This window comes from Miscanthus floridulus, chromosome 6 (genome assembly GCF_019320115.1).
Source record: "Miscanthus floridulus cultivar M001 chromosome 6, ASM1932011v1, whole genome shotgun sequence".
Classification (NCBI taxonomy): Eukaryota; Viridiplantae; Streptophyta; class Magnoliopsida; order Poales; family Poaceae; genus Miscanthus; species Miscanthus floridulus.
The window spans coordinates 50,383,723-50,402,083 of record NC_089585.1 but is presented as its reverse complement, the minus strand read 5'-3'; the positions used below and the strand labels follow the sequence as shown (position 1 = coordinate 50,402,083).

The 18,361-nt window shown below is 42.3% G+C and overlaps 1 protein-coding gene across 1 annotated transcript; it reads left to right on the top strand.

Annotated features, from left to right (window-relative positions):
- Positions 1-13,784: 13,784 nt before the first annotated feature.
- LOC136458254 (importin subunit alpha-1b-like) lies at positions 13,785-17,980 on the top strand. The gene is made up of 11 exons (XM_066458227.1): positions 13,785-14,133; positions 14,260-14,356; positions 14,582-14,673; positions 15,013-15,144; positions 15,254-15,433; positions 15,517-15,686; positions 15,781-15,859; positions 16,367-16,495; positions 16,694-16,821; positions 16,914-17,285; positions 17,384-17,980. Exons 1-10 carry the CDS (start codon positions 13,933-13,935, stop codon positions 17,281-17,283), a joined length of 1,578 nt encoding a protein of 525 aa, XP_066314324.1. The 5' UTR covers positions 13,785-13,932; the 3' UTR covers positions 17,284-17,285; positions 17,384-17,980.
- The last annotated feature ends 381 nt before the right edge of the window (positions 17,981-18,361 follow it).

Sequence of the window (18,361 nt, the reverse complement as noted above, 5' to 3'; positions counted from 1 at the left end):
GCCTATGAACCATAGAAACCTTAATAACCTATATGTACAGTCATGGTTCGATGAAAGGGCACGTGTACCTCTGTGAAGCATGTATACTTCGCCTATGTCGAAATGGCTTGAATTTTTTTTGACAAGCATGAACATCAAAATTAAGACCCCACACAGGATCTAAAGTTTTTCTGATCTTTTTTATTTATTATATTTTTGTCTGTGCTGAATAAGACAAACGAGGGTGAATTTCATCTTGGACCCAATAGATTTTTTTCATCCACCTCCACAAAATTCTTATCCCTAAGGCACATTAGAGTCTGTGTAAAAGTTTGGCACCATTCTGGATCTTTTTGTGGGTAGACTCATTTCAACCTATAATTAAACGGTGTCGTTGCGCGGAAATTGAATTAAACCTCAGAAAGTAGCAAACCATCTCCGAAAAATCCAAACTTGGTGTTTCCTTCACATGTGGCACGTGCAAGCTTGAAAATAATTTTGAGACCAATACGACATCGGAATGTATATTTCTAGTTGCCCAACAAATGTTAAACGAATTACATGCATGATAACAATTAAACACACAAAGCCATACATATTAAAATTAGAACTCAATTAAACTACGACCTTGAAAACCTTGGTAAATAAACATTAATTACTATCAGAATCACTGTCGGGATCGATCATGCCACGCACACTAACATGTCTCTGTAGCCATATATGGTAATTGATGTCACGGATTATGTATCCGTTTGTATCGATGAAGTCCAATGCCCGTATGAGTGCACTCTCTTGTGCCTCACTAATACCGAAAGAATGGTCGGCCATAGATATAACCTACTGAACGACCACTGCCCCTGTTAGTAATCCTTATGCCAGTACTGGCATCCTTCTATATTGAGCTAGCCAAGGTTTCCATTGCAGAAGTTCCAATCGTACCCGAGTTGCTCCGTAGCTTAGTCTAGAACGACCCACAAGCCACATGCAGCATAGGTAAGATCCTGGAGAGCAATCTGCATACGGAGAAAAAGAAAAAAATTAGAGAATGTTATTACAATAATAAATAACAAATAACCATGACTTAGGTATAAGTGACCATTTTACCACATCCGCATAGTTGTAGCTTGCAAACCATTCTCTTGCTTGCAGGATGAGGATATTACTACTATTCAAAGCAAGTGCCTTGAAGTACGAGAAATCAGGCACATCATAGCAAATACATCGAAGTGTCTCTAAACAGATGCGCACAGCACTTAATTGGGTGCTTATCACGTCCGGGCTCTATATTCTCGTCCTGTGGATATGGTTCCGATGATTTGAACCCCTCACAGAGATGGAAAAACTGAGTTCACACGTCCATAACCGACCACTTGCATTAGATACCGTGTTCTCAACGATGTCCGAGATAAAGAACCAGCTAAGTGCTGTTCGCAGCCAATCTATTGGGGGATATAGTCTACGACATATATGCATGCAACAATGATATTAAACTAATTAGACTTATTTGTTAGCATAAAAACAAAAATGTTGGAAAATATTTCATACAATAGCTGGAACAAGAAACCGTGGAATGACCACATTAGGAGCGAATAGCTCATCGCCAGGATGGAAACCTGGTTCTTGTGGTGGGGGAGGTCCATTGTTCATACCACCTGATCGATAAAATGCAAAAAAAATATGAACATAAAATATATGTACAAAAAATTCTTCTAAGTAAAATATAACAACATAATTAAATATAGATCGAATGCAAAGAATTAGAATATATATAAATGTAGAATGCAAAGAAACATGAATATAAATATAGATCAAATGAATATAGATAGAATATTGGAGAAGACAACATATCAATACTATTGAAAAATGCAGGAGCCATGACCAAATCACGTAGAGAGAGAGTGGATGTCTTGAGAAGTGAGAGTGAAACGTGAGAAATGAGACTGAGAGAGTTCGTGGGTGGGTAGGATAGATGTATGTGGCCGACAGTTTGTTTTATATAAGGAGCATGGACATCACTGCCGGTTTGTTGTGAGAGGAAAACATTGTATCATGGCTGATAAGGCCTGGCTAAAACCAACATGCATGGAGAGGCTAGCTCCTGGCCGAGGACCATTTTATAGAGGCTAGCAGTTGTGGTACATTTTTATTTCTGAACTAAAGTTGTCGGGGTAGGTGGGAGCAGTGTTCCAACTATTGTGGTTATAGGAGCACTGTTGGTATGTGAGGAGCATCTACACATCAATGTCGGTTTTAGTTTAAAAACCAACAGTGAATTTGGTCTTTTGTGTCGGTTTGAGCAACCGACTGTGATAGAAGCTATCACTGCCGGTTTTAAAATCAAAACCGACAGTGAAGGGCCCTGCCGCCATCTTTTAGTAAAAAAATATAAAAAAGTTTGGCCTGCCTGAGATTCGAGCACGGGTCATGGGGTCGAGAGTGTGCGGCCTTAACCACTGAGTTAGGATAGGGAGTTCGGTTAGAATGGTTTTTTTTCTTTTATCCCATCGTTATGCACTACTAAATAATAAATGCAAAATCAAAAAAGTTTGGCCCGCCTGGGATTTGAGCATGGGTCTCAGAGTACAGAGTGCGCGACCTTAACCGTTGAGCTAAGATAGGGAATTCAGTTAGTATGCTTTTATTTATTTATTTATTAATAGAAATAATACAGTTAGTTTATATTCTAAAATAACACAAAAATTTATGTCTTGATTATTTAATTCTATGATAATTAATTAATGGTCTATAATTATCAAATAATAGTGTTTGTGAATATCATCTTAATATTTTATTACATAGTCAATAATTAAATTGTAGAGATGCGCACAAAATATAAATTAAATATTCAGTGCGAATTACTGATACAACGTCTGCATAATGATTACATAGTTAACAATAATCTAACTATCTTTAGGTGCATCAACAATGAGGGCCTCATTATGATCAATTCGTACGTAAGCATGTCTGTCACCCTCTTAAAGGATAGGTAGGGGTACATTTGCCCCGAATGGATGCATTTCCTAATAGCCCCTGTAGTCTTCTTCGTCCGTCACTCCATCGACAATGACAGTCTTTCTTTTCCCTTCTAGGACTACTTTTAGCCTTTCTTTTGTCTTGTTGTCCCTTGCATAGAAGACTTGCATAACATCTCTTGCAAGGACGAAGGGTCATCTCTGTATGCGGTCTTAATGAGATCAACGGTAGTGAACCATTCACTGTCAGTGTTGATTTCCTTGAGCCAGACCCACTGGCAGCAAAAAGAGCTGCCTTCAACAGACCATAGGCTAGCTCTCATATCTCCTCTATGAAACCATAGTATGTCGTCTGCACGTTGTCATTTTCATCGTGAGCATCAAAACAAACACCACAATTTTGGTATGTGCTCTTTCCATCTTGCTTTTTTGTGTAAAATATGAATCCATTGATCTCATACCCTTGGTACTTAAGATATGTACTCGAAGACCCCTTGGCTAAGGCATCCAGTTGATTACCCAACTTTATTCCAAGCAAGCGACGTCGCAACCAGCTGACAAATTCCTCCTTATATTTTTTATCCAGCCAAGCCTGTGACCTGCTCGGATACAAAGTTTGTAGCGATTGCCTGTGCTCGTCAATGTATGGCATCACACCCTCGGCTTGCTAGAGAACAGCGAACTATGCCTGTCTAAAATAAACAGGGTTGTCTACTGTAACAGATTTCTCCCCGATCGTTCCTTTGCCACGTAGTCTTCCCTCGTGACGAGATTCTGAAACTTTGACCCTTTTGATGTCTAGATAATATGTGCAGAACTCAATGGCCTCCTCCGTTGACCATCCTTGAACCATGCTCCTTCTGGCCTAAATCTGTTCCTAACATACCTCCTGAAAACTTTCATCAATCTTTCAAAAGGGAACATCTGATGCAGGTACATTGGGCCAAGGGCTCTAATTTGGTCAACAAGATGAATGAGTAGATGCAATGAGATATCAAAGTAAGTCGGCGGGAAATGCATCTCAAGCCTAATGAGAATTTCGACTATGTCCCGCTATAGCTGCTCTAGCGTGGACACATCAATGACCTTTTTTGAGATCGCGTTGAAGAATGAGCAAAGCTTTATGATTGCGTGTGGACCTTTGGGGGGAGGATACCACGTAGGGCAATAGAGAGCAGCTGAGTCATAATGACATGATAGTCATGGGCCTTCATAAGGCCATAGTTAAACTTGAGTTCTCTCATATTCACTAGCCTCTTCGGGTTCGCACAGTAGCACTGTCGGGACTTTGAGTTCATTGAAGAAAGAAATAAGGGCACGCTTTTTCTTCCTTCTTCAATGTCCATAACGCAACCGAAAGTTCGAACTGGCCATTCTCTAGCTCCACGGGATGCAGCTCCTTCTTGATTCCCAAGTGTTGCATGTCCAGGCGTGTGGCTAGTGAATCCTTCGATGTCCCCCCGGTGTCCATCAAGGTGTTGAGTGTTAGTGCACATGTTTTTAGTGATGTGCATGGGATCAAGACAGTGGCGTACACTCAGAAGTGGCCAGTAAGGTAGTTTCCAGAAAACTAATTTTTTCTTCCAAACGCTCCCATCAGGCGCTGCTACTGCATTGTCCCCCTTCCCAAGGACAACCTCTAGTTTGTTGAGTTCTCAAAGTATCGCAGGCCCGTCTCGATATTTTGGAGCTAAGCATTTCTCAATAGTACCGTTGAAATCTTTTCTATTCCTACGGTAAGAGTGATCCTTAGGTAGGAACCTATGGTGTCTCATATAAACTATCTTTGAGTTATTTGGCAGATTTACCGCATCGGTGTCGTCCAAGCACTCGACACATCTAGTATAGCATTTTGTCTTCTCTCCGGACAATGAACCTCGACCTAGCAGGTCGGTGATTGTAGCGATAAGTACTCCCTTGATCGTGACATGTTCCTTTTTGTACTCATCCCAAACATCTGGCACACCATTTTCCAACATCTCCACTAGTTCATCGATCACTGGTTCCAGAAACACATCGATGTCATTCCCAGGTTATCTTGGCCCTAGGATCAGTAGTGGCATCTGGATGTACGACCGCTTCATATAGACCCAAGGTGGAAGGTTGTATATACAGAGCGTCACTGGCCAGGTGCTATGATTGCTTCTAACCTAGTCGAAAGGATTCATCCCATCTATGCTCAAAGCAAACCAAAGGTACCTTACCTCTCCACTGATGTCCTTATAGAACATAGTATTGACAGTCCTCCAGTCATGCCCATCGGCGGGGTGCATCATCATTGTATCTTTCTTACACTCTTTGCCATGCCAGCTGCAATAGCTTGGCTGACTTTGCACATGCAAACAGCCTATGCACCCTGGGGAGTTATAGGAAAATACCAAATGACCTTTACTGGGACCTCCTCTGGTCTTGGTACCCTCATCTGACGGCCCTTTCTTGTACCAGTGGAGCTCCACACTTGGGGCACTTGTCCAAGTCTTTGTATTTTTCTCCATGGTACAATATGCAATCATTGGAACACGCGTGGATTTTATCAACCTCGAGGCCGATGGGGCAGATCATTTGCTTGGCCAAGTATGTCTTTTCTGGCAACTCATTTTTTTTCTGGAAGCATTTTCCTTATTATACCTAACTACTGATCGAAGCCTTTATCGCTCAATCCGTTTATCGATTTGAACTCTAACAGTATGATGTCGGCTTTCAGTTTGCTCATTGGACAATCCCTATACAATGGTGTTTTGCCATCTTGTCTTATTTTTTCTAGCTTTCTCAGCTGTCTTTCACTAAGACATCTGGTCTCTACATTACGTAGCAACTGAGAAATGCCATCGTTATCCTCGGTGTCGTCAGCTAGTGTGTTCCTAAACACATTATTAACTGTGGGCATAGATTTCGTGTTGACACCAGGTTCCTCGTCACCATCGTGGATGGCTACGTTAGGCATGTCCACATCATCATTGTTTTTCTGCAGAACATTCACATCAACCTCACCATACATAGTCCATATCGTATAGTTTGGCATGAATCCCCTGGTAATCAAGTGCGATCGTATAGACTCAATTTGATGAAAGTTCTTTTAATTCTTGCAATCTTTTAATGAGCAGAAGACAGGGTTCCCATTTCCAGCATGGGCTTTGGCATCAGTGATAAACTGGCTGACACCATGCATGTACTGCTTGTCCGTTCGGGACAGATGCATCCACTCTCGACCCATCTCTGCACAACAAAAATACTGAGATAGTAATTACAAAAAATTAATAAGAAATCAAGCTTCATGAACAACAATTGTAGCTCGAAAGTACCATTTTTGGAAAACATTATTTTACACTAATTATTGGAAAATTGAAATTGGTAGCCCCGGCCCTGTAAATTAAAAATCGTAGTAAAAAACAATTATTGCACAATATTGAAGAACAACTATTATACTCTACTTCTAAGAACTAATTATAGCATCACATACTAACAATGATGATCTTGACCACCATGGAATAATTAGCCATGAATTTAAATGTGTTCATAGACACCAACCGTTTGGATGATAGATTCACCCCATTTTTTAGCCTTGCACAAATGTCCAATTGAAAAAGTGCTCTCTAGAATAGAGAAAGAACTAGAATGAGAATCAAGCAATGTAGCCATCAAAACGAAGCTAATTAAGCAACTAAATCAAATGAGTGAATGTTTGTTACTAACCTTAAAGCAAAAAGATCAAGCTATTCTTTAAAATCCAAGCGCTAGCTTCATGGTGAAGAGCAGCCGCAATAATGGAGGGAAGGGCCAAAACGCGCGCCTCTGTTCTCGGGATGAAAGAGAGGGGGAAGAAGAAGACAGCTACAGCCTTTTGTGTTGTAGGCTTATCACCGTCGGTTCTTGGCTAGAACCGACAGTGATAAAGCCCAATCACTACCGGTTTGTGGCTTGAACCGGCAGTGATGAATGGCCGCCAAAACACTGCCCGTTCAAGCCACAAACCAGCAGTGATGTGGTGCTTCACTGCCAGTTTTAACCCAGCCCTAATTATTTTCTCATTTTCGAGCTCATAACCGGCAGTGAAGGTACATCACTGTCGGTTCTCACAAATCCGGCAGGGATGAGGCCGGCAGTGATGTTCAAATCTGGCGTAGTGCTTATTTTGTCAGAAAATTCCTGTTTGGTGGAGATGGTTTTTGGATTTGCCCAGTCGCATGGACATTATATGGATTGGTTGCCTCCCAGTATGGTGATATCCAAACCAATATTGATGGCAGAGACCAAACTGCAGCACAGTTCGTTACAGAGTACTTTGGCTTCCATCGTGACCTGTTATGGGTTGTTGCATTGGTGCATATCTTGTTCACTGTGGCCTTTGCATTTATGTTCAGCTTTGCAATCATGAAGTTCAATTTCCAGAGGAGATGAGGAAGACGTCATAACATATCATTCGTTGCAATGTACAACATCTGCTTTCAATGGCTTAAACTAAGCATCTATCCTGTAAATGATGCAGGTTTTTGTTTTGCCATCTTGAGTGTCTACATGTATCATCACTCATTAGTAGTTCATAGGAATTGTAATTTAGTCTAATTACTTCTGCCTCTTGGCAAGCTATAGCTGATCTTTGTCAAAGGAACCGTGTGCAATGATTTGTACAATGATTCATGTGAAGGAGTATTTGGATGGTCACATATTTTGTAGACTTGTGCGTGTGTATAGCAAGCGTATCTTTTTTTTGTCTTCTTGAAATGATTCGATGCAACCACAAAAAATAGGATATCAGTGTTTATATATCTACTATAAACATTAGGATAGTGTGGCGGAACCTCCTAAATTATAGGGTTCACATACTCATGTCACTGTCCAATGACCTCTGACAACTATGCATATGTTCCCGGTAACTTAAGAAGACTGTCGGGTGTCCTCGGAGAACCCCGAATCATCCACGATTTCCGAGCAATATCCCATTACAGAGTCATTGCAGTATTACAACATTTATTCAAATATCTACATCAGAGTAAAATAGCGGAAGTCTTACAATAACTTAGTTTACAAACCAGTTATTTCAAACCTTACAAACTAAGTTCGATAATTATTACAAACCATAGTAGTGGAGTGGTATTAGTAACATAATACAAACACACAATATAAGTACCCTGCCCAAGGGTCACATAGTTACTTATCATCATCGATTTGAACAAGAGTCATGCAGCACGGTCCAAAGCAAACCTGCTCATGAGGCTCACCTGCAACAAGGGTCAACGAACCCTGAGTATAAAATTACTCAACAAGACTTAACCAAAATAAAAACTAATAAGACTCAGGAATGCAGGCTCGGGGATTCAAGGTATGGCTTTAGTAATAAACAAAGTTCTTTTGCGTAAAAGCTTTCTAACAAGATTCTTTTATTCAACATGTAAATCTGTCTCAAAATCATATATGAATCTGCCATGATCCGTAATGAGATCATGAACTTCATATCAAACCCTTTCTCAAAACTTCCTTAAGTTTCAGTTATTAACTACGATGATGAACAGTGAGTTGAGTCTCCATAACCGAGGAGCAACGACGATTCAAACCGATTATAACTCAGCTGGGGATTCCCAACCACACGACATATGCAGGTCCCTGACCTACATATACCAACCCACCCTCAGATCCTCTAAAACAAGAACGGGTCCGCGCCACTCGAGAATACAGTACTCCACTATTCCAACCCATTGCCACATGGGTACACATTACTCTCACCATATCTCCACTCCCAGTGCGCGAGTAGCCATTCTCGTAATAGAATAGCCAAGTTAAGGCTTACCGGAGTATGTGATCGGTACTACAAAGTCTCACCTCATGCAATTCAACAATAGACGTGTCTTAATCGACACAGGCAGAAAGAACCCGCTCATAAGACATCCATGTCTTGTGGCTCCCATACACCAAGTCCGCCCGGTCTAGATTTATTACTTCACATGCTCATATCTCATGATCACATAAATAATCAGTCGTATCCAAGAAACCATTTATATCTCGCAGGTGACCGGTAATCACCCAACTTTTATCGTTCTAAGCATGACTAAGCATAATTAAGCATTCTCGGATTGAAACGGGTAACAAGGTTGATATTGAAAAACAAGGTTGATAATGCACCAATTAGGTTTTCACTCAACTCCTAATCACTTAATGCAGTACTTAAAAGCAAAAGCGATATATAAATTTGTAAAACACAAGGTAGGTTTAAATGCATCCGGGGCTTGCCTTGGTTGACGGAAAGGTCAGGTTCTGAAGACGTTCCACAATTATCAAACCCTACCTCAACAGACGGTTTAACCTCCTCCTCAACTTGATTGACTACCACGTGCTCACTTTCGTTCACTACACGTAGTAACAATGCCATGTTTAATATGATGCGCGATATAAAACATGATGCTTGACGATGGATGCAAAATTAACAACTTGAATACAACTTTCCTTCGCGGTACAGTTATAAGCCAACAACTACTTAAACCATTTCATAAATTCACACACATACTTTAAGTACCAAGGATCATCTTATACTAATGACTCAAGGTCATCACTCAATCCGAAAATTCAAACAAAAACCTAAATTATTAAGGTTTACTATTTGCTTTTATGAATTAATTATTTAATTAAAAGATATGAAATAAATCAACTTTGTCCAAATGAGCTCAAAATTTTTATGAAGGCTTATCACATGATAACTAAGTGGAAAAACAATTTTCATAATTTTTGGATAAATAATAAAGCCTAGAAAAATCATGGAAGTTCATTTATTAATTAATTAGAGCAATTTTTATCACATTCAAAATGTACTGAAAATCAACATTTAATATTTTTCCTAAATAGTTTACATCACAAAGAGGTCACACAAAAAATTTCATAAATTTTGGAGCTCTAATTAATTTTATACAAAAATAACAAATCACAACACTATTCATTCAATTCAGCAAAATAGAAAAATCCATTTTCAAACACAGAGTCACTGACAAGGTGACCCCACATGTCAGCGTCTTCCTCCCGCGTTCAACAGCGACGACCGCAGTTTGACCGCCGATAACTTGCCATCGGTGAGGTCTCCGGCCATGGCCAATGCACTACCATGTTCCCCACATCACAGTGCGTCGATTGGTGGCACTAACGAGACTAATCACGGCGAGGTTCGAGCTTGACGCCGGCCATGGCGGCCATGACGGTGCGGCTACGCTACGTCGGCGAAACAAGGCCGGTAGTGGTTAATTGAAAGGTCCAGGAAGCACCAGAAGCTCTCCCCAAACGCGTTGGAGTCGATGGCTGAGCCGGAGGAGCAACAGAAAGGCGGGTCAGCGAGCAGAGCAGACACGGCGGAGCAGGCTGTCGTCGACGGCGATGTTCCGGTGGCTGTGGTGGACGAAATGATCAAGCAACGAGGCACAAAGTACCATGGCAACATGGAGAAAATGGAACAACACTTCACAAGGACAGAGGCTCACCACGGAGCTCCGGCCACGGTGGAGCGGGATCACCAGTGACGCTGTCGGCCGCGAGGAAGAAAGGCACCAAGCGACGTTTCCCGGCGAAGTCAAGCTACAAGGGTGGGTTAGCTGGGTGCGCAAGGAGCAAGCGGAGCTATGACGGCTTTGCTGCGACTGGAACGGTGCTACGGCGACGGCGCGAGCTCGACGGAGCTATGGCGGTGGCGTCGGGAAAACAAAGGAGGGGAAAAGAGAAGAACGGCGACGGCACAAGCTTTGTAGAGCGGCCAGTAAGCGAGGAGATGACACGCAGCAGCTTGCTCGTGCCAGCGCGAAGCTGGAGAAGGCCACGGGCGCACCTGGAACGCCGAAGAAGGTCGCCGGCGGTGACAGCTGCCCGCTGGTACTGTTCCAACTAATTACCGAATTGCCACTCGTCTAATTTCTTCAAATTACCCCCAAATTTGTATAGTAACTAAAAAATCTCCAAAAATAAAAGTTGTTTCAAATTCAAAGTTCTACAACTTTGCTTTAATAACCATACTCTAATTCGGTCTACATTTTGAAATGCAAGTTTAAATTCAAAAGGGGGCACTTTAAGTACATTTCGCCTTTTCAAATTACTTCAAATTTTATATAACAACTTTGAAAATTCCAAAAACAAACTTTGTACAACTTGACAAGCTCTACACTTTTGCTTTTAGGCTCAACCCCAAAATGTGCTTAGATTTTGAATTGGGTTTTTAGGGTAGAATTAAATACTGAAAATAAGGGTTTTTGGAAATTCTAAAGCAATACAAAGATTTTGAACTTGATTCAAACCATACAAGTCAACACATATACATAAAAGTAAACTTTTTTTAGTGTATGCATAACAAAGTTTTCACTAAGACCAAATGATTAGCAATGCATATGATGACATGACCTGTTTTAGTATTTAAACACCTGAGGTGTTACAGATAGCACATGTTCGTGTCTACTAAACGGTTCTTGAAACAAATTATATAAAAAAGCATCTTGTTTGGAAGCATGGTTTTTGGTTCAAAACCACTGACACTTTGCTTGGATGGTTGGTAAGACTATTTTTTTTGTAACCGGCGGTTTGGTCCTATATGCCCGGAAAAATAAAATCGTGTCTAGACATTCCATTATTTTTCTGACGGTTATCGGGAGGCCGAAGGCGTTCTCCCATCTGCTCAAGGGGCGGTCACACCTCACAACTCCTGCGTCATCCCCTCGTCGCGTGCGCTGCCGCCTCTATGGCAAGTACCGGCAGCACAGACAGCGGCAGTGATAACCCCGCCCCCTCGTCAACGTTCTTCCCGATCTCCGCCGCCACCTTCGCCTTATCCTCGTCGGCACTGCTGCGGCCCGTGGGAAGGACCCATCCACGTGGAACAGCTCGGGAGGCAACCGGCGACGAGGAGAGCAGCAGGAGGTGGAGCGCAGCTGAGAAGAGGTGATTCTGTTCACGGCGTCCTGAGTATTCAGATATGGAGTTCTCTATTCTCGTCAATGGTTCTCAGAGGTCACTCCATAAGCTCATGAATGGCGAGGTGTACCTCTAGCCCTCCACTGCCAGTCCTAGCTGAGCTCCGATCTAAACTCCTTTTCCCCTCTTGTGGTCCAATCTAATGCCCTCATCTCAACTTTGCCGCTTTGTTGTAAAACTTCATGTTCTGTGGTACGAAATCTAATTAGTTTTTAGCTCTAATTTGATGCTTGATGTGATGCGGTAGTTAAGGATTTTTCTGCCCATAGCTTGGTTCCCGGTTAATTTGCGCACTGTTTTCCCCCCTACCCCAAAAACATGTTACAGGGGAGTAAAATACTTCTGTTTTCTTGTGCACAGAAAGTTTCAACTGTAATTCATTTACATGTATAGAATAGTCCAACGAAAATTCTGGGTTCAAGGCGTCCGATCGTCTGTTTTCTTATGTACTCACCCTCGGCGCCACCGCTGCCACGCCTCCCGTCCTCTGTGCCATCGCCACCCACCCTGCCCTCTACGCATCGCCACCTAGCTCCGCGTTGCCAGCGAGCTCCGTGCCATCGACGAGCACATCAGTGACCTCCACGCGCCACCCACCTGCCCTTTGGGCCACCGCTGCCCGTGCCACCCCCAACCCGCCCTCAGTGCGTCGCCGCCCAGCTCCACGTTGCGGTGACCACACCAGTGACCTCCACGCGCCGATGAGCCTTCATTTGCCGAAGCAGCAAGGAGATGTTTTGCGTTGAAAGAGCATGTTACAAACATATGTTTCAAGTGTTTCAGGTATTTTAGAGGTATGTTGCAAGTGTTTTATATCGATATTACAAAAGTAGATCAGGATGTTACAAAAGTAGATCGCGATGTTGCAATGGCTATACACGTATGTTTCAAGTGTATGTTCCAAATATTTCATCTGTATTAGACGGTACGTTGCAAAATGTTTCATCTGGATGTTGCAAAAGTAGATCCAGATATTGCATATTAATGCATGTTGCAAACGTATATTTCAAGTGTTTCCGGTGTTTCATGTGGATGTTGTATATGCTTGCACTAGCTTTCAAGTGCTTTCTAGGTGTTTTGCAAGTGTTTCAGACGTATCTTGCAAGTGTGTTCAGCTGTTTTCAGACGTATGTGACAAGTTTTCATCTCGGTGTTGCAAAATTAGATATGATGTTACACATGTTGCAATGGGACCAACCCGCCGCAGCGACCTGCTACAGCTGCTGGGTGACTTCCGAGCGGCACAGACCCATTGCTGGGGCCATTGAGTGGGTGAAGATGGGCGCGTGAGAAACCGAGCACAAGCGTGGGGGCCCATGTGGTGGGGCACGCGAAAAATAGGCGACGTAGGCTCCATTCTTCTTATGCATGTGACACCGTCCGATGCTACTGCTCCGGATTAGACGTCCGGACATCCGATAATCCAATGTTTCCAAACACTACCCAAAGAAATTATCGGATCGAAACAGGACTTTAGATTTGGAAGGACAATGAATCGATAGCCCCGACGCAACTCGCAAGCAACTTTTTGGTTCCTTTTGGTCTGGGGTTGGTCTTGGCTGCTTCCTTCCTCTACGGCTCCACGGCATGTCAGCACCTACCGACTTGGTAGAGCTGAGCCTCGTTTAGTTTCGACTGGAATCGACATTTGCATAGTATTTGATGTGACGGCAAATACTGTAGCAATTTCGTTTGTATTTATGAATTATTGTCTAAACATTGACTAATTAGGCTCAAAAGATTCGTCTCGCAAAGTTCAACCAAACTGTGTAATTAGTTTTTGATTTCATCTATATTTAGTACTCCATACATGTATCACAAATTTAATATGATGAGAAATCTTTTTTTTACGTAGTGTTAAAGTTGGAAGTTTGGGGACTGTACAAGGGCCTGGTCTACATGATATAAATGCGACACCCGACGACCCACCCGACCGCCAACGCCTCCTCTTGTAGTCTTTGTTTCCATCCAAAGCCGCCGCTTCAATCGCCGCGCGCTTAGGTTGTTTCCGACGAGACGAGAGAACATCGGAGCGCGCTCGCCATCCTAGATGTCGCTGCGGCCGAGCGAACAGGCGGAGTTACGCCGGAGCAGCTTCAAGGCGTCGGTGAGTGCGGCCGACGGGCTGCGGCGGCGCGTAAGCGCCATGGATAGCATCCGCAAGGAGAGCCGCGGGAGCGCCCTCCGGAGGAAGCGCTGCTCCGAGGCGGCGCCGCATGCGCAATCGCAACCGCCGGCCCTTGAGAAGATGGTGGGTTCGGCGCTGGTGTTTTTTTTTCCTCTTGTTTTCCTTTTCGTTCTACAGTAGATTTGTTCGTTCCGTTCTGTTTCGGTTCCTGAACTTTTTTTCTCTATATATAATGTCTTGCGGGTGTAGTTGGCGAACCTGACGCAGTGGGCCGCGGGGTTATACTCGGATGACAGCAGCATGCAATTTGAAGCGGCCAGGGAGTTCAGGAAGTTGCTGTCAGTCGGTATGTTAGCTTTTTTCGTAGTTAATTTTCCAATCCCTGCCTTTTTCATTTGCATAATAAAATAAAACTTGTGGGAATTTTCTTGAACTTTTGGGATCGTAGAGAAACTTTTCGTCTAATACTACTGAATTTGCATTCAAATTCGTTACTGTGTGCGGTTGTCCAAACTGCAACCAAAATATACGTTTATCTTCTCTGATCATTAACAATGGATTCATTTATCAGAGCGGGATCCCCCAATTAAGGAGGTTGTTGAATGTGGAGTTCTGCCTCGCTTCGTACAGTTGCTTTCCAGGGAGGACTACCCTCAGCTCCAGGTCTGTGCAGTGACTCTGCTAATTCAACAATGCTTCTACTTTTGAGGCAGATTCAGTCTTAAACTATTGCATTAGCTTTATGACTCTGTACTAGTGCATTGCAGAATGCAGATATAGATATTGTTTGTAATTATATTATAAACTCAAAATTGGTTGTACTGTTGCTGCTTCTCAAACATAACAATGTTGCTTTACTTGCTTGATTGAAGATTGTATGGTGTTATAATCCCAATCTATCTATGATAAATCGTCAACTTGCTTGAACATTGAATGGTGGTAATCCTGATCTGTTTATGATGAAAACTTACTTTTTCTTTTCTGGTTTTGTTGTGGCTGCAGTTTGAGGCAGCATGGGCTCTCACCAACATTGCGTCTGGATCATCAGAGGACACCATGCTGGTTGTTAATATTGGTGCCGTCCCCATCTTTGTGAAGCTTCTCACCTCACCAAATGAGGATGTCCGTGAACAGGCACGTTAGGAAACAAACTATCACTGTTTAAATTGCGCAAACATTTCATGCCATTAGTGGCACATATAGTGTGTGAAGTATAAAAGGATGATTTGTTTCAAATTTGTAGGCTGTGTGGGCCCTGGGCAATGTGGCTGGTGATTCTGCGAAGTGCCGTGACATTGTGCATGCACATGGTGCGTTGTTTCCACTACTTCAGCTGTTTAATGGGAACCCTAGACTCTCATTGTTGAGAACTGCTACCTGGTCTCTCAGCAACTTTTGCCGTGGAGAACCCAACTTTGAACATGTATGGAGGTCCTCTCTCTGTTGGTGTACTAGCTACATATGTTGTTTAATGACTGATAGTTGGTTGGTTTTGTGATCGAACAGGTGAAGCTGGCACTCCTAGTTTTGCGACAACTCATTCACTCTGAAGATGAGGCAGTCCTTAGTGATGCCTGCTGGGCAATGTTTTACTTGTCTCGTGGTACTGAAGACAATGCCGGGATCGAAGCTGTGATTGAAACTGGAGCATGCCCTCGACTTGTTGAGCTCCTTAGGTAAGTTTTTCCTTTTTATATTAACTCTAGGCTTTATAGTTTGAGAAATATAAATATAAATTCTGACGCACAAGCTACTAAAAAAATGATTTAGCCATCCTTCACCTTCGGTGCTCGTTCCTTCTCTGCTTGTGATTGGTAGCATTGCTGCAGGGGATGAAGTGCATAGTCAGGTATTTTTTCTATCTAGCATCCAATATCAGATATTGCTTTAGTATATCTCTATCAGTCTTTGTCTCCAAGATAACAAATCATGACAAATTTAAGCATAAAAGAAAGCATAGAGTGACATTTATCTAGATGGTAGTGCAACTTGTGCAATAATGTCCTCTTTGTTTGGTAAATTATAGTTGTTTTTTCCAGTTAGTATGCTACCTGGTATGTATTCTTTATTATTCTTGAATTTTTTTCTTTTATCTTTACTTTGGCACCTTATGACTCTTTGATCAGAAAAGTCTATTAGTCTATTAGAACAGAGTAAACTGATTCATTACATACCTCTCAGTTTGATTCATCATATTTTTGGTAGTGCATTCTTCTAAAGTGTCTTGTGTTATGCCAATCTATGCACTTCTGCTGATTTTTTTTCCCTTTTTGTTTTAGATTTTTGTATTTCCCTTTATTAATATTCTTTTTTTATGCACGTTCATGTTACTAATGCTTCTTTTCCTCTGCTTCAGCGTATAGTTGATCATCGAGCACTTCCATATCTTTTAAATCTTTTGATAACAAATCAAAACAAAAGCGTCAAAAAACAAGCTTGCTGGACAATCTCCAACATCACAGCTGGAAACAAGGAGCAGATTCAGGTTTGTAAACCTCAATGAACATTTCTATGTAGCAAATTGATAGGGTTGGAGCGTATAAAGCTATTAATAGCGGTATACTTTGTATTAGTGAAATTTCACATTTGTTGGGAAGCCACCATGTATTATTGATGGGGGGACATCTTAAATTCATTGTTTACTGATCATAGTTTACTGAAGTAACTTGTACTCATGTTCTAGGCTGTGATTGATGCGAACATAATTGCTCCTTTGGTCCATTTGGTGCGTACTGCTGAGTTTGCTGTCAGCAATGAGGCTGCTTGGGCAATTAGTAATGCCTCATGTGGTGGAACACATGATCAGATAAAGTATGCTAGTTGATCTTCTTTGTTTTTGTGCTTCTGTGCTCTTATGCAAGCACAAGCAACAATCTTTTACTAACATATCATTTGTTTGCTAGGTACCTTGTAAGCCAGGGTTGCATTAACGCCTTTTGTGATATCCTTGGTCATTCTGATACTAGAGAATTGATAGTATGTTTGGAGGGCCTTGGGAATATCTTGAAGGTTGGAGAGCAAGAGAAGGACTCAGGGGCTTGCGATGTCAACATGTATGCACAGATGATTGAAGATGCTGATGGTTTGGACAAGATTGAGGACCTCCTGAACAATGACAATGACATGGTATATCAGATGGCGGCTCACTTGCTCGAGACGTTCTGGGTTGTGGAAGATGATGTCATGACCTCAGAAGGGAATGCACCCCAGACCGGCATCCACAATAGTAACCAGCAGGTCTCTGTTCCACCAGGGGTTTTCAAATTTGGCTGAAGGTATGCTTGTCTTCACTGGTGGCTCAAATTGGATGACATGCTTGTCTTGGTAAGTTTGCAATTCAGATTATGTGATGCTTTATCACTATGTGGAACAGGTTCCCAGTGTTCATTTGGAAGGTAAAATCTAGGGCACTGGCTATTTGGATTGGGTCTTTTCACCACGAGGGGAGGAGGGTTCATGTTGCATTCGTGGTTGGGTCCTGTCGTCCTCATCTGAGGCAGTTGTCGTGGACTCGTGGTCACTGGTCAGTCCTTACAAAAGCAGTGAATATTGGTCAACGGTGCTCTGCGGTTGATTCTTGTGGTCCGTAATTCTCTATCTGAAGAAGTGAAGACTGCAACCATGCCTGGCGTTGATCATGTTGCTTGCGTTGTCGGGGTAAACTCTTCTTGCTTTTCACCTCTCCTTGTCAAATGAGGTTTCGTTGTTATCTGTTGAGGTGAAAGAATAATAGGTGGTTGGCTTTCATCAGGTCATCTCTATGCAGTACTGTAAAACCGTTATGGTATATAAGCATCCTAGTGGTTTTCTACCCTAGTTATTGTTATTAGTTTGTTACTGCAAAGCGTGGTACTGTTCTTTTGCTAAATATATGTTATCGTTTCGTGGGTGCCTTGTAACTTTATGGGCATATTAGGCCTGGCTTCATTCGGCTCTGGCTCTGGCTCCTTGCTCACTGCGCGAAATAGAAGAGAGATACGTACAACAGTTTCTTGCTACGTTCTTGATACAGTGTAGCAAGCTAGAGCCGGAGCTCCAGCTTAGATTGTACTCCTATTGCATCCGTATACGGCTATGTATCGGTAAATTGTACTCCTATTGCATCCGTATACGGTTATGTATTGGCAGCTAGCCGGCTGGTATGGCCTGGTTTGCCTGCCGCCAATTGTACATAGGTCCAGCCCAGCACGGCCCAAATATGGTTGCTCCCATTTTATTTCTATTCAGACAAATGTATTTGGGAGATTTTTTTTTTTTTGAACGTAAGGGAGAAGGTCTTTTAAGCTCCAACTTTGCTTGAAGTTTGATTCGTCTTCCTTAATTGAAAACCAACCTCGGTTGACTTTTGAAA